This window comes from Myotis daubentonii, chromosome 9 (genome assembly GCF_963259705.1).
Source record: "Myotis daubentonii chromosome 9, mMyoDau2.1, whole genome shotgun sequence".
NCBI lineage: Eukaryota > Metazoa > Chordata > Mammalia > Chiroptera > Vespertilionidae > Myotis > Myotis daubentonii.
The window spans coordinates 40,630,398-40,643,446 of NC_081848.1; the positions used below are offsets into that span (position 1 = coordinate 40,630,398).

Genomic DNA, 13,049 nt, shown 5'->3' on the forward strand with positions numbered 1-13,049 from the left:
TCAGCATGTAGCAGGCCCACACCGTGTCATCTGTGGTTAGCTGCCAGCATTTCACAGCCTGGCATGGGCTGTTAGTAGCAAACCTGGCTGAACAGAAGGAGCTCTTGTCTCCGAGGAAGAATGACATGGGCATCTTTGATCCAACCATCTTCATGCTCCAACAAAATTTCATTGGAAAAGTTTTATTGAAAAAAAAATTGTACAAATAAGTTCTTGTTTTGACAGCAACAAAGGCTCATGTTCTCCCTTCCCTCCCCATCTTTGAAATTCTATTAAAGGGAAAAAAGTTCATCCCCATCATACCTGACCAGAGTCTCCCCAGGAGCTCCCCCAGGAGCCATTTCCTGATCCCCTCACTGGGGCCAGGGCTACTGTGGGGATGCCTACCCCAGGGGCTGCAGCACCTAGTTTCTATTGTTGAGGGGGGATGGGAGGAGATTGGGGATGGAGCTGGGGAGGGAGCTGAGGTGGTGGTGGTATTAGGAAAGGAGGGTCCCCATTCCAGGAGAGCTCAGCCGAAGCCCTAGCTCCGCCTCACAGATGAGAAAGCACTGACTATAAATATGAACACTGATTGAGGACTCCGAGGTCCCACAGGACGTGGGGCTGGGCTCAGCATCATGATTATCTGGGAGCCTATGTCCGAGCAGAGTGAATGGCAGCTGGGAAGGTCTGCTCTGACGCACAGGAAACCTGCTGTTCCCCACCCTGCCCCCCACCCCATGGAATATCCAAGGTCAGTACCTCAGCTCTCCCCACCCCATAGCACCCATGTGTCTCAGGAGCCTCCAGTTGCCTCCTGCCCTCCCATGCCCACACCCTAGGGCCTTACAACTCGTCTCGCATCTTGTCACCCTTGGGCCGAACCAGGCGCCCAATGAACAACAGGGAGCCGGTCTGGGAATCTCGAACCAGGAAGATGAAGGGGTGGTCGGCGTAGAAGAGCTTGGGGCTGCGCAGCTCCTCACGCCCATAGATGTCCTGGTCAAAGGGGTTGCCCTCCGTGTCCCACTCGAAGGCGGTGGCATGGAACACACTGGCCAGGTACAGGTCCTTCTTGCCCGACATGCGTGACAGGTCTGCCTTGTTCTTGTCGATGGCCTCGGTCAGACCCAGGCCAGCCAGGTGTTTCTGTGGAACCAGGTGGGTGGGTGCCAGGTGAGGCCACCGTGGACAAGGTTTCTAGACCCACACCGCCCACCATCTCCCGCCCAGCCTGTTCCTCAGAGCAGAGGTGACCACTCCATGGCCACCTGGTGGGCCAGGCACGGCGTGGGCACTTCGGCTCTGATGACAACCCTGTAGGAGCTTGTGACCTCCACTTCACAGATGAGGAAACTGCGACTCGGGGGAAAGGCAGGATGCAGCCCTGGCCCTGCCGAGCAATCTTGAGCAGTGCGTCTCCAAGTGTGGGTGGGTGAAGAGCCAGCGTCAGCACCACCGGGAGCTCCTATGAAATGCACACCCCCTGACCCCAGCCCAGGGCCCCGGAATCAGAGTCTCTGGGGGCGGAGCCAGGACCTTTCTCAAGAAACTCTTCAGGTAATTCTCGGCACACTCAAGTTCAGGAAAGACTGATCTAAGGACAGCTGTGACCACGTCACGCTGGGGTTTAAGACCCTTTCAGAGTAAAATGATGTCTGGGATGTGCTTCAAAATAATGTGATGGGGAGGAATGGGTATGTATAGATGAATCCTTACTGGTCACGAGTGGATGACGGTTGAAGCTAGGTGATGGATACATGAGGGTTCGTTACACTCATCTACTTTAAAAATCTCTCGATACATTTTTATAGTAAAAAGTTCAAGCACATACACCCTGTCCATGACTCTGCACAGCCCTGGGAAGCCAAGTACAAGCTCTTACACCACAGCCTCACCCCTAAGCCCACCCCACCCTGTTCTCCATTCCACAGCCCCACTGGACAACCAGCATCCTCAAAGGCATCTCGATGGCCACCCTCTCTCTCTGTAGGGCTCTTTAGATACCACACCATCTGGGAAACTTCCCTCTCCCACAGGACTGGAGCCATGCCTTCCTGGCCTCAGTCCCCCTGCCCTCCCTCTGCCTCCTTCCTGGCTCAGACCTCCCCCAAGGCAGGGCCCATGTCCAGGGCTCTCCCTGCTTCTCAGAGCAGAAGAGGCAGCAGCAAAGGACTGTGGGCTGAGTAAACAGCAGCCTCCAGGGCCCAGGGCCCAGGGCCATCTCCCACCCCAGCATGGACAACTTGGTCCTGAGACAGGCATTCTAGGCCCAGCTATTTCGGTCCTGATGACCCTGAGCAAGTCACTCACTTCGAATTTCCCAACTGAATCTACCCCCTGGACTGGTGGGTCCCAGGAAGACACAGCAGAAAGAAGGGGAGAACGGTGTCAGGTAGCAGCCACTGGCGAAAAGCAGGAAGGGAGACAGTGATCGCTCCTCACCAGAACCCTCAGTGCTATCTGCTGGACAAACCACCTGAGCTCCGTTAGTCTCTGGTTTAGAACCTAAGTCCCAATTCACCCCAAGTTTCTCTCTGCATGCTCTCTTAGCAGCAAGACTGAACCAATTCTCTGGGGAAGGGGCCTGCCAAGGAACCATGTTTGGCCTCCAAGGCAAGAATGAGCTGAAAGTTTTCCCTTTGGGGTAGGTAAAAAAACACACCACCTCTCTCCTTATTGACAAAAAGGCCACCTAAGCTTTCACCTGCAGGACTAATTGCAGCTCCACCACTTATCAGCCAGGGTGATCTTAGTCTCTCAAGCCACTGGTCATGAGGGGGAAATCATGTTGAGCAGATAAGTTTCCAGCCATCCCAAGCGACCCGTAGCTGAAAGCCATGGTTAGTCTTATCACTGCCTAGTGGACGGTCCTCTAGCTTGAACAGTCTACAGCTGGGGCATTCAGACGCTCAGAGGCAGCACAGGATTAAGGGCATGGCTTAGTGCCAAATGTCTGAGATACTGGTTGTGTGACTTTAAATTATCCAGTCTTTCTGAGCCTTAGTTTCCTCATCTGTAAAATAAGGTTGACAGTCCTACCTAATAAAGTTGTTTTGAGAATTAAGAGTTTAATACATGTAGAGTGCTTAGACGAGTGCCTGGCACCCAGCAAGTGCTCAATTTTATTTAGGTACTGATGTTACCATCATCTTCCCAAGAGCAGGGCCTCTGCCTCCTCCACCAGTTACCCTGAAAGCAGGGCTCAATACGGCCTGGACACCCAGAGAGGCTCAGAACAGAGTGGCTGAGTTGGTGATCGATGCCCCAAGTACACCCCTCCTGTAAGCCCAGGGGCCCTGAGTTGGGCCACCCCTTACCTGAAGGTCATGGGTCACTTCCACCACACCCTTGGGCAGGGAGATGGCAACAGCCCTCTTCTGCATCTTCCCCATCCAGGCCTTCAGCTGCTCTTTGGTCAGCATCTTTTCAAGGCGCTCAAGGGGCTCCACGTGGTGGGGCATAAGGATGATGAGGCTGGAGAGCTTGTGGGCCAGGGGCATCTCCACAATTTGCAGCTTCTCCTTCTCGTCGTCATAGTAGTTGTAGAGACCTGGGAAAAGAGCAGAGGGGGCACTGAGCACACTGTGGGGCAGTGGTGGGCCAGGCCCCAAGTACCCTGGGACCCCCACCTTGGCCCCCTGCTCTGCAAGGCGCCTACCTGTCCGGTGCATCATCGTGACACCCACGGTATAGGAACGGGTCACCATGAAGCCTCGGTTATCCACCATCTTGTGGTGGAATCTCTCGTCCCAGTGTGCTGTAGAGATACAAGGTCAGAAATAGATGTCACCTCCCTCAGGACACAGCCCTCTCCAACCACATACCCTGGATGTATCCCTACCACAGGCCTTTGTCCCAATCTTCGAGTCTCAGCTGCAGCCCACCTTCCCCTCCCCACCCTCCAGCACCCGGCCCACAGAACACGGGTGTCCAGCTTTGGGGGGCAGGGGTCCTGGCCCCAGGACAGGTTTCCTGCTTTGGCTCTCTACAGTCCCAGGGCCTGGCTGTTTCCATGTGGCAGGGAATTCCTTCGGAAGGACACTGAGCTCAGCCACTGCCATGTGTGCCCTCTGCTGAGGTGCCCCTGTCAGACATTTGGGCAACATGTGCTGAGCTGGACTTCTCACCCCACCTAGTAACTGAGGGGTGTGTGCCCTGGGCAGGGAGTGTCCCAAGACTACCCTTAAGTCTTGTCTGCAAGTCCTGTCTATGTGGCCAGAAACATGACCTAGAAAACCAGGCATGTGTGACAGTGGCCTGAGCCTGCCCTACCTCACAGCCTGACCTGTGTTCAAATCCAGACACAGCCGCTGACTGGCTATGAGACCTTTCACTCCGCCTACCCTGGGCCCCTTATTTGTAAAAAGGGGGTTACCTCACAGCACACCATGAGAGGAACAATGGTGTCCACATAGGTACTCAAAAATAAGCATTAACCCCAAATCAAATCTTCACCTCAGCACAGATACACCTGGGCCTACGTCCTCGCTGAGCCTGTTTCCTCACCTGTGCAGTGGTGTTTCCAACACCGCCTGCCCCCAGAGTTGTTTTGAGGATTAGGCACGATCACAGGTGTGGGGCCTTTCTCCAGCTCACTACTGAGACACAAGTGGTTACTGAATTGTTTTGATTCCAAAACAAGCACAGCACTTAGTTGTGATTGAAACAGTGGGAGTGTCTCCGCCGGGCTTGCATCTCTGTCCCATTCCTTTAGACACAGCACTACACCTCTCTGGACCTAATGTCTTGTATGTGAAAGGTTTAGTAACAGTGCCTGCCTCCGTGGTTGTTATGAAGATTTAATGCCAAGCAGGCGGTACTGGGCACAGGAATACGGATCACCTTCTAGCTAGGGGCTCTGGGGACAGGGGGCCCCGCCCCGCCCCACCCCGCCCCGCGGGACTCACGCTTGAAGAACATGGCATTGACCAGCAGCGCGCCATCTGTGCGCTCCACCTCCTTGGTGACTTCGGGCAGCTTGCCGTCCGTGGTCTGTGAGGCCCACTCATTGATGGACTGCAGGGCGCTGCGCTTGTCGCGGAAGTTGATCTTGGAGTGCTCGCAGTTGTAGTGCAGCTTGCTGCTGCGCACGAAGTCCTCGGCGAAGCTCACGGAGCTGGGCCCGTACAGGCGGCTGCCCAGCTTCCAGGTGACGTTGCGCGCGGTGCTGTTGCTGAGCGAGCGCAGCAGCTCACCCAGGCCGGCGTGCACCTCCTCGTCTCGGAGCTGCTCCGCGCTCAGCACCGCCTTGGCCTGCGACGCGGTGGTGGCCTTGCCGCCCAGGGACACCAGCCCCAGCGAGGAGGCCACCACCACGGGCGACAGCAGGATGTTCTCCACCGCCTGGTCCTTGGCCATGGCCTGGTAGAGGCTGAAGGCCAGGCCGGCGCTGCGCTCAGCGAGTGTGGTTGCCTTGGGACTCAGCTTCTCAGCCGTGCCAGGGGCTGCTGGGGCCGCGGGCTTCTTCACCTCGGCGGCCAGGGCCAGGGCCAGGAGGCAGAAGGCGCTGGTGAGCAGGAGGGAGCGCATGGCTGGGAGGTGGGTTGTGTGCGCCACGGAGGACCTGTGAGGGCTGCAGAGAGAGCGTGGCCCTGAAGCCCTGGGCAGCCCTCCCCCACAACCGTCCCTTGCCTCTGGCTGCCACCAAGCTCCCTGGAGATGGGACCAAGAAAACAGAGTTCAGACCTAACTCAGGATTTCCCAGATGGGGGGGGGGGGGGGGGGGGGCTTAGCCTGCCCATCTCGCAGAGGCCTGGTTTGGTGTCTCATCCAAAGCAGGGTTCCTGGGAAGTCATCACATCCACCCTAGTGATTGCTTGCACTGACCTGACAACACGTAGGCTGATGTGATTCTTAGGTATTATTTCTATCCCTAACTAGTCTGTGACCTCCAGGAGGATAGGAACTCCAGCCAGCCTGGCTTCGCTCTAGATCCCCAGTGCCTAGCACACAACAGGCCTCGGTTGTGGCTGAAAGAACAGAAAACAGGGCCACCGGGCCAGCCCTCGGGCCCTCAGTTTGTATAAAGGTTAGTTCTCATCTGATATAAATGTGGGGTCCTTTTCCAGTGGAAAAAAGTGGAAGATGGGCTAAGGGTCTGCCTGACGCCTAGGTATCCTGGCAAAGGAAGCCACAAAGGACAGAGTCGTAGGCCCGTTCCTCCCCCCAGGCCTTTCGTTCCGTCCTGGATGTTAATGAGTCATTGGCTGGTTCACTTATTAAATGGGAAAGCCCGATGCCCCACTCAGCTGCCCAAGGGTGACTTCAGAGTGTGTATGTGCACACACAGGTGTGTGTCCACCCCTCTCTGAGCCTCAGTCTCCACATTCCAAGCTGTAAGGATCTCCGTCTTCATGCCAAGGCTTCTGTCTTAGCAGAGACATGCCTGCCCATCTGTCCACAGCCTCTGGAGTGCTGGGAAATCCCCAGGACAAGAGGTAGGTTGGGTGGGAGAATAGGTTTCCTGAGAGGAAGGATACTGGGGGAGGGGGCAAGTTACAGTTCAATGGCGCAGTGACACCCCCTCTTCCGCCCTCCCCCACAGACTGGCCAGATGTATGTTCAGCCTCCCAGGAAGCTGGGGACAGCCATCTGCTTTGTGGATTCAGGGATGCCCTTAGGTCCCCAAAGATAAACTTCACTCCTCTCTCTGGGGTCTCCAAATCAGAACAGTTTCCCTACAGTCCCCCTCCTTCAGGTCCTTTCTGCCTCTAGCAGGACAGAAGACCGACAGGGCAAAGGGAAGGGTCGGGAGGAACCCCGGGTCCCCCTGCTCTCACAGATGCCATCTCATGGTCCTCCTCAAGGAAGAGCAGAAAGTCAGAGTCCTGGTGGAAGACCCTCAGGACTTGGGCCTGCCTGTGGGAGCGCTGGGCTTGTGGGAAGACTCTAATGCTGCAGCCACCCAGGGAACCCAAGCAGCCCACCCCCAACACTGGGCTGCTCCTTCCTTAAAGGTGCAGGGCAAAGGAGAAGCAAAGGGTCCATGGGGAGAGGGGAAGGCCTGGAGACCCACAATGCCTGAGGGAAGGCACAAGAGAGATCTATACCCTAGAGGACAGCTTTTGGAGGCAAGAGAGGGACTCATCCTAAAGTACAGCTTGGGGAGGACATATCTCAGGGCCTGGCCACCTTCTTCCCGGCCCTACCTCCTTCCCTCATCAGGCCTGGAGCTGCAAAGGCAGTGACCATATAATTATCGTAAAACAAGGCCACTCAAGAGAGTAGAATGAGGCACTGTCAATTATTATGCCAGGACAACAGGCACATGGTCACCCTCATCAAAGGCCCCCTCTGTCCAGACAGCTGATGACAGAGCTCAGTCCCCTAGAGGCCACCAGCATCTTCTTGGGAGACCGTCACGACGACCAGCACACAGCCCTGCCGCGTGGCAGTCACCATCTTGACAGCCCCTGCTCCCAGCCAAGGGAACCTCAAAGGGCTGGGAGGGGCTTCTCAAGAAAGCACCAAATAACTGGTTTGGGATTCCTCGGGCAGCCACACAGCTGCGCCCCTGCGAGAATTCTCCTCCTGCTGCTGCAGTGACGTGGCAGTCTGGAAACGGAATCATCTCCAGCCACTAGAGGGGGGCTTCCAACCCGGGAAGCGGGCCCATGTTCAGGTCCCATGGGGTGCCCTGGAGCCCCTCTGCCTTGGCTTCCAGGGCACGCATGGGCCTCTGCAGGGAGATGCGTGGCCGTAGAGAAGGGCCGCCTGTTAACCCAGGAGCAAGTTACTGCAAGCAAGCCGACCTCCCACAGCCCAGCCCGTTTCCACAGAGAAATTCCAGCCCTGAGGCCACCGTTAGGCCCACAAAGAAAAACACACCATCAGGCGCTCACAGCAAGCAGGACTGAGTTGAGACTGTATTCCGGGTTTTTGTACGCAAGAGGGAAGGGAAGCAGCTGCCAGCAGGGCCACCAGAGAGGGTCTCAAACACTTGAGGGGGTCTAAAGTACCTGGAAACTGCCTCTGGGGGAGGTCAATGCCTGCCTTTTTCATTCTGAAAGAAAACAGAGGCGTGAGGAGGATGGGATAGGGCAGAGCTGGGGGGGGGGGGGGGAGGGGTGGTACGAAGGGCCAGGAAGGCCCAGTCCCCAAAAAGGACCCCATCTTCAGCCTGCCCTGCCCTGCCCTGCCTGTAGCAGGGAAGAGGCCTATCCAGTCCCGGATCTATGGGGACCTGGAGATCACCCACCTCACTGTACCATGGGGGAAACTGAGGGGTCAGGCCTCGAGCACAGGGCTCCCTGCGAACCCCAGAAGCACACAGAGCCCCTTCGGAGGATGGAGGTGGCGTCCAGTAAAAAACACCTCTGCTGGGAATCCTTGCGAACAGAGAGACAAAAGGAGGAGACCAGGAGGCCTCCGGAAGGGGGGATGGGCAGAAGGGTGGGGTCCCCTGCAGACTTCCAGGGAACCAAGCCCCTCATTTCCCCGGGCCTCCATCCGGGCCCGGCAGCCCGGAGGGACCAGGCGGAAGCCAGGGAAGAGGAGGGGCCAGCCTGGGGCCGGGCTGGAAGCTGTTTCATTCTCCTTCCCCCACTCCGGCAGCCTCAGGAACGCCCCCGGTTGGGGGCAGGGAAGCCGGCCTCTGAAGTAGCCTTAACCCTGCGGTGACTCCAGGAACCAGGTGGCAGCGGCCAGGGGGCTCAATGCCTTCTCGTCAGCTTCCCCCCAGCACCCGGCTTGCAGGGCTGGCCGGGTCCCTCTGTCCCTGGAAGGAGCCCCAGGACCCGGCTCCTCGTTCCTGGTCCCTGGAGAGGGTCCAGTCTCAGCATCTCGGCGCGGGCCCCACCGTTTCCTCTCGGTCCTCACACCCCTGGCCACACTCGGGGAAGCCTGCATTTTTTCTGGATCCCCAGCCGGCTCTGGTCCCTGCCCTCTGTCCCGCCAGGACCACCTGGCCCCGGGTTCTCAATCGAACCCTCCAGCTGCCCCCAAAGTGCAGGGACTCGGGCCCCTCTCACTCCCTTTAGCAACCCCCACCCCGACTCCGACCCCAAGCCCGGGCAGCCCCCGCCCCTCACCTGGGCCGGCCGGGCTGGCGGCGGGACAGAGCTCAGGCGCTGGAGCCGCGGGCAGACGGACAGACTGCACTCCCCGCAGCTCCACCTATCCCCGGCTCTATATATGGTGTCCCCTCCTCCCTCCCCGTCCCGAGAAACTTCTGGAAAGTTAGAAAAGCTTCCGGAGGGCACTCGGGCTCCGGCAAAAAACGCCAAAGACCTCCCCCAAACCGCCCTGCGCCCGCCCCTCCCTCTGCGGGCGCTCGCCCAGCCCCTGGGTCCTACTGCCTCCGTCGGCGGGTGGGGCGCGGGGAGACCCCGCCGCGGGGCCGGCGCCTGGAGCTACGCAATCTGCAGAGCGGGCGTCCTCCGACCCAGGGGAGACTCCGATCCTCCTGGTCCCGGAGTTTGGGGGGAGGGGGCTGGAGTTCGGCGGCTGAGCTGGAGGGGGCCCGGGGCTCCTGGGTCCAGCCCCCTGCCCATCCCCAGGCTCTCCGCACCGGCCCGGCTGCCCCCCGCCCCCCCCCCCCCCACACACACACATACACATCGCACATTCCTTCCAACACCCCTTGCCCTGCAGGGCTCTGCCGCGAGGGGTCCACTCCCCAGACCCCACCCCTGTGGTGGAGCTGAAACTTTTCTGGTTCCCCTACACGCCCTCTCCGCAGTCAGGGCCCCTCTCCGGCGGTGGTCAGAGGTTGGGTGGCAGCTCCTTTCTCCATCCGCAGTTTATCCCCAACTCAGTTTAACCTCAGTTCCCAACCTGAGGAGGAGAGGGACCCGAACCAGACCCAGTACCTGACCCTCACCCCGGAAAGTCTTGAAGTGGTCGAGGCACAGATACGCGGGAACGTCGGGTGGTCTTGTGGGGCCTGGAGGGTGCACACTAAGCACTGTGCTGTGTGACCCCCAAGTGACTGTAACTCCTTTGCTGGGCCTTAGTTCCTTTGGCTGTGAAATGTGGTGCTAAGTCATTATGGGCACAGACCAGTACAAGCTTTCTTCCCTGTCCGTCTGTTTTTTGTTTTGTTGTTGTTGTTTTTAATTGATCTTTATTGTTGAAAGTATTGTCCCTATTTTTCTCTCTCCTTGGCCATCCCTGCCCCCCCCCCACCTCCTTGTCTGGGTCCCCTCCCGAAGGCCCAGGTCTCACTATCAACTACTCCCACCTCACCCTCCCACAACTGATAGCCCCTTGGTATCTGAGCTGAGCTGGGGATTCAGTTTTGTTCTAGGTGCTGAAGACGGGACAAAGTCCCTGCCCTTGAGGCAGTGCATCCTGAGTCGGGGTCTGAATGCTCGCAGGGAACTGAGGAAGTCAGAGATTATTTAGGACACTCTTCCCCCTCCCCAATCTTCTTTAAAAAAAAAAAAAAAATATATATATATATATATATATATATATATATATATATATATATATATTGATATATATTGATTTCAGATAGGAAGGGAGGGGGAGAGAGAGAAACATCAATGATGAGAGAGAATCATTGATTGGTTGCCTCCTGCACACCTTACACTGGGGATTGAGCCCCAGACCCAGGCACATGCCCTGACTGTGAATGGAACTGTGGCCTCCTGGTTCATAGGTGGACACTCAACCTCTGAGCCCCGCCCCAATCTTCTTTAATAGTGGAATGAGAGGTAGCAGATGGGCACAGTGAATGAAGGGACACTTCATTCACTCAGTCAGTCAGTCAACAAACTGTGCTGAAATCTTTCTTCCAGGTGTATTCCTGGATCTTAGGGAGCAAATGAGTCCCAGCAATGGGGTGATAAAGCTTCCGGGGCCCTGGCAGCAGTGGTGGGGGACGGCCCTTCCTGGCCACCCCAGCCTGGTGGCAGCGAGGAACTTCTCAGTCTGGGTCAGGCGGCGGCTCTAAGTCTGATTGCAAGGACTGTGGGAACTCTGAGATCCCAAGAGCTTCAGACTCTCAGAATCAGGGTCAGAGATTCAGAGATTACTTGAATCCTAAAGTGATTACCATAGAATATGACATCTTACTCAGAGACCCATGAAATCTTTGAATCCACCTAAAAAAAATCTTAGAATGTTAAAGCTCAGAGTCAAAGAACCTTAGAACAAAAGTATTAAAGACTGTGGGCTGCAAGGCATCTTAGAGGTTGTGGATTCCTGTCTACAGCCCCAGGCAGGAGTCCTCTCTGTAGTCTCCCCCAAAAAGGCCAGCACCCGGGCACCAGGCACCGCCAAGGGTGGAGCTCAGTCCCGAGGAGGCAGCCCAGGATTCTTGCACAGGACAGGTCTGACCCACAGCAAATCTCCCGGTCTCAGGGTGTGGCCATCTCTTTGGGGCGGCCGTCCTGGTTCTCACCTGCTTCCCTCTTGCCTCGGTGTGTATTGTTTCTAAGGATATATATTGCTTATAAGGATAAGTCATTGCTGTCCAGGAAAACCATCTGCAGCCCAAGCCAGACCTCACCTTCTACCCACCACCTACCCCAAGTCTGGCTCTCAGATGGTAATTGGCCGGTGAGCTAAGGGTCCGTGAAAGCTGGTGGATGAAGGAGGGGTTTGCCTTGGTTTCCAGCAGGCCCGGTTGTCAAAATCCCACAGAGATTTCCTTTCTCCCACACTCTTCTCTCTCTTAGCTCTCCGAGGCCTCGCCAACACTTTAGGGGGAAGCTGAGGGCTATGACGCTCAGTGACCGCCCTGGGGGTGAAGGCTCCTTCTGTTGAATAAACCCAGAATCCTAGAAAGTCACAGTGGAAAGGAGCAATGCCCTCTATTTGCAGATGGGGGAGCTGAGGCCTCGGGAGGGGGCTGGGTCTGCCAGCCTCGCCAGACCCCTACCATAGCTCAGACTGGGTCAGACGCCTCCTCTGTGCCACATTACATCTGTGTCATCGCCCTGTATTGTCCCCGGAGACTTTGATGGGCAGGGGACCCGCTCCTTCTCACTTGAGTCCCCAGTACCCAGCATAGCATATGGGAGAAGAGGCATGGGAAGGGTGGCCGGTGATGCCTCACTCACTAGTGATGGGAGGTGGCTGCCTGAGTCTGCTGGGCTCCAAGCACAGCCTCCCTGAAGAAAGAAGGGTAAGGCTCCTTTAAATTTCCAAGATCAGCAAAAAAAATGTCAAGAGCCTTTGCCACATTATTCTTAGCTCTGAGCCCAGCTCAGCTCAGGCCCCGCTGGCTGCCGCCCTCCCCCCACACTCCAGGCTGCACTTTTGGGAAGAAGTGCTCTTTGCGGAGTGGGGAGAGGGTCTGAACTGCAGAGAAACTCCCGCGTTTCCTGCCTGGTTCCTCCAGTGCCTTCCCGCCCTGTTGGAGCGGTGCCTGCTCTCCCCTCACCTCCCACACGGGCTCAGCTGGCTATTCTCTAGGTCCCAAGAGGTGTGGGCAGCAGGAAACAGAAAACCATCAAGTTCAGCTGTATTCACACTGTACGGAGGGGGAAACTGAGGCCCAGAGAGGGAAAGAAAGCACAGCAAGTGAGAAGTGGAGCTGGGCCCCAGTCCCCACCCGCATCTTCTAACTGACCCAGCCGGGTAGGCAGGCCCCGTTCTGCCAGGTATTGCTAGCACAGACGCAGCGTTCTTTGGTGTCCATGGCTAGAGTCATGCAGTCCTCGCCCTCTAGAATTCTAGGACAAAAGCTAACATCATTTAAGTGCTCAGTACATTCATATTCTCATATTGAGTACTTTCCGGTTAAGTAAGAATGTCCTCGTTTTAAACATGAGAAAACTGAAGATCAGGGAGTCTAAGTGTGTCCAAGGGCATACTGCAAAGTTGCAGTCAGAACCGGGATTTGAACTCGGTGTGTGTCCACGGGGAGGTGGGGGAGGGGAGGAAAGGGAAGTGACATTTAAGGGCTACTTCCCTCAAGCCAGGCCCTGGGCTGGGCACCCTAAACAGTATCTCACTTTTAAATATAGGACATTAATTGAACGGAAGTGTAATCCCTTTCTCCTTTTACGAGCACATGTGATAGAACTGGGGCCCAGAAAGGCACCGGTAACTGGCTGTCCTCCCTCAGCTAGCCAGGGCCACCGCAGGCAGGCCGTTCTTCTTTGAGACGCTGG

The 13,049-nt window shown here is 56.8% G+C and overlaps 1 protein-coding gene across 2 annotated transcripts; it reads right to left on the reverse strand.

The window, feature by feature from the left end:
* Positions 1 to 417: 417 nt before the first annotated feature.
* On the reverse strand, positions 418 to 9,173 carry SERPINH1 (serpin family H member 1). Of its 2 annotated transcripts, XM_059708413.1 has the most exons (6): positions 9,015 to 9,130; positions 7,944 to 7,987; positions 4,893 to 5,557; positions 3,644 to 3,742; positions 3,303 to 3,535; positions 418 to 1,131 (listed from the first exon to the last, which is right to left on the reverse strand). In XM_059708413.1, exons 3-6 carry the CDS (start codon positions 5,512 to 5,514, stop codon positions 829 to 831), a joined length of 1,257 nt encoding a protein of 418 aa, XP_059564396.1. In that variant the 5' UTR covers positions 5,515 to 5,557; positions 7,944 to 7,987; positions 9,015 to 9,130; the 3' UTR covers positions 418 to 828. The 2 variants fall into 2 exon arrangements, with proteins under 2 accessions (XP_059564396.1, XP_059564395.1); XM_059708412.1 differs by lacking the exon at positions 7,944 to 7,987 and having other exon boundaries at positions 9,015 to 9,173.
* Between the last annotated feature and the right edge of the window lie 3,876 nt (positions 9,174 to 13,049).

Coding starts and splice junctions, on each gene's coding strand:
- SERPINH1 (XM_059708412.1), bottom strand. CDS start 5,514: ATGCGCTCCCTCCTGCTCACCAGCGCCTTCTGCCTCCTGGCCCTGGCC. Junction 3,743..4,892: donor CAATGCCATGTTCTTCAAGC/GTGAGTCCCGCG, acceptor GTATCTCTACAG/CACACTGGGACGAGAGATTC. Junction 3,536..3,643: donor CACGATGATGCACCGGACAG/GTAGGCGCCTTG, acceptor CTCTTTTCCCAG/GTCTCTACAACTACTATGAC.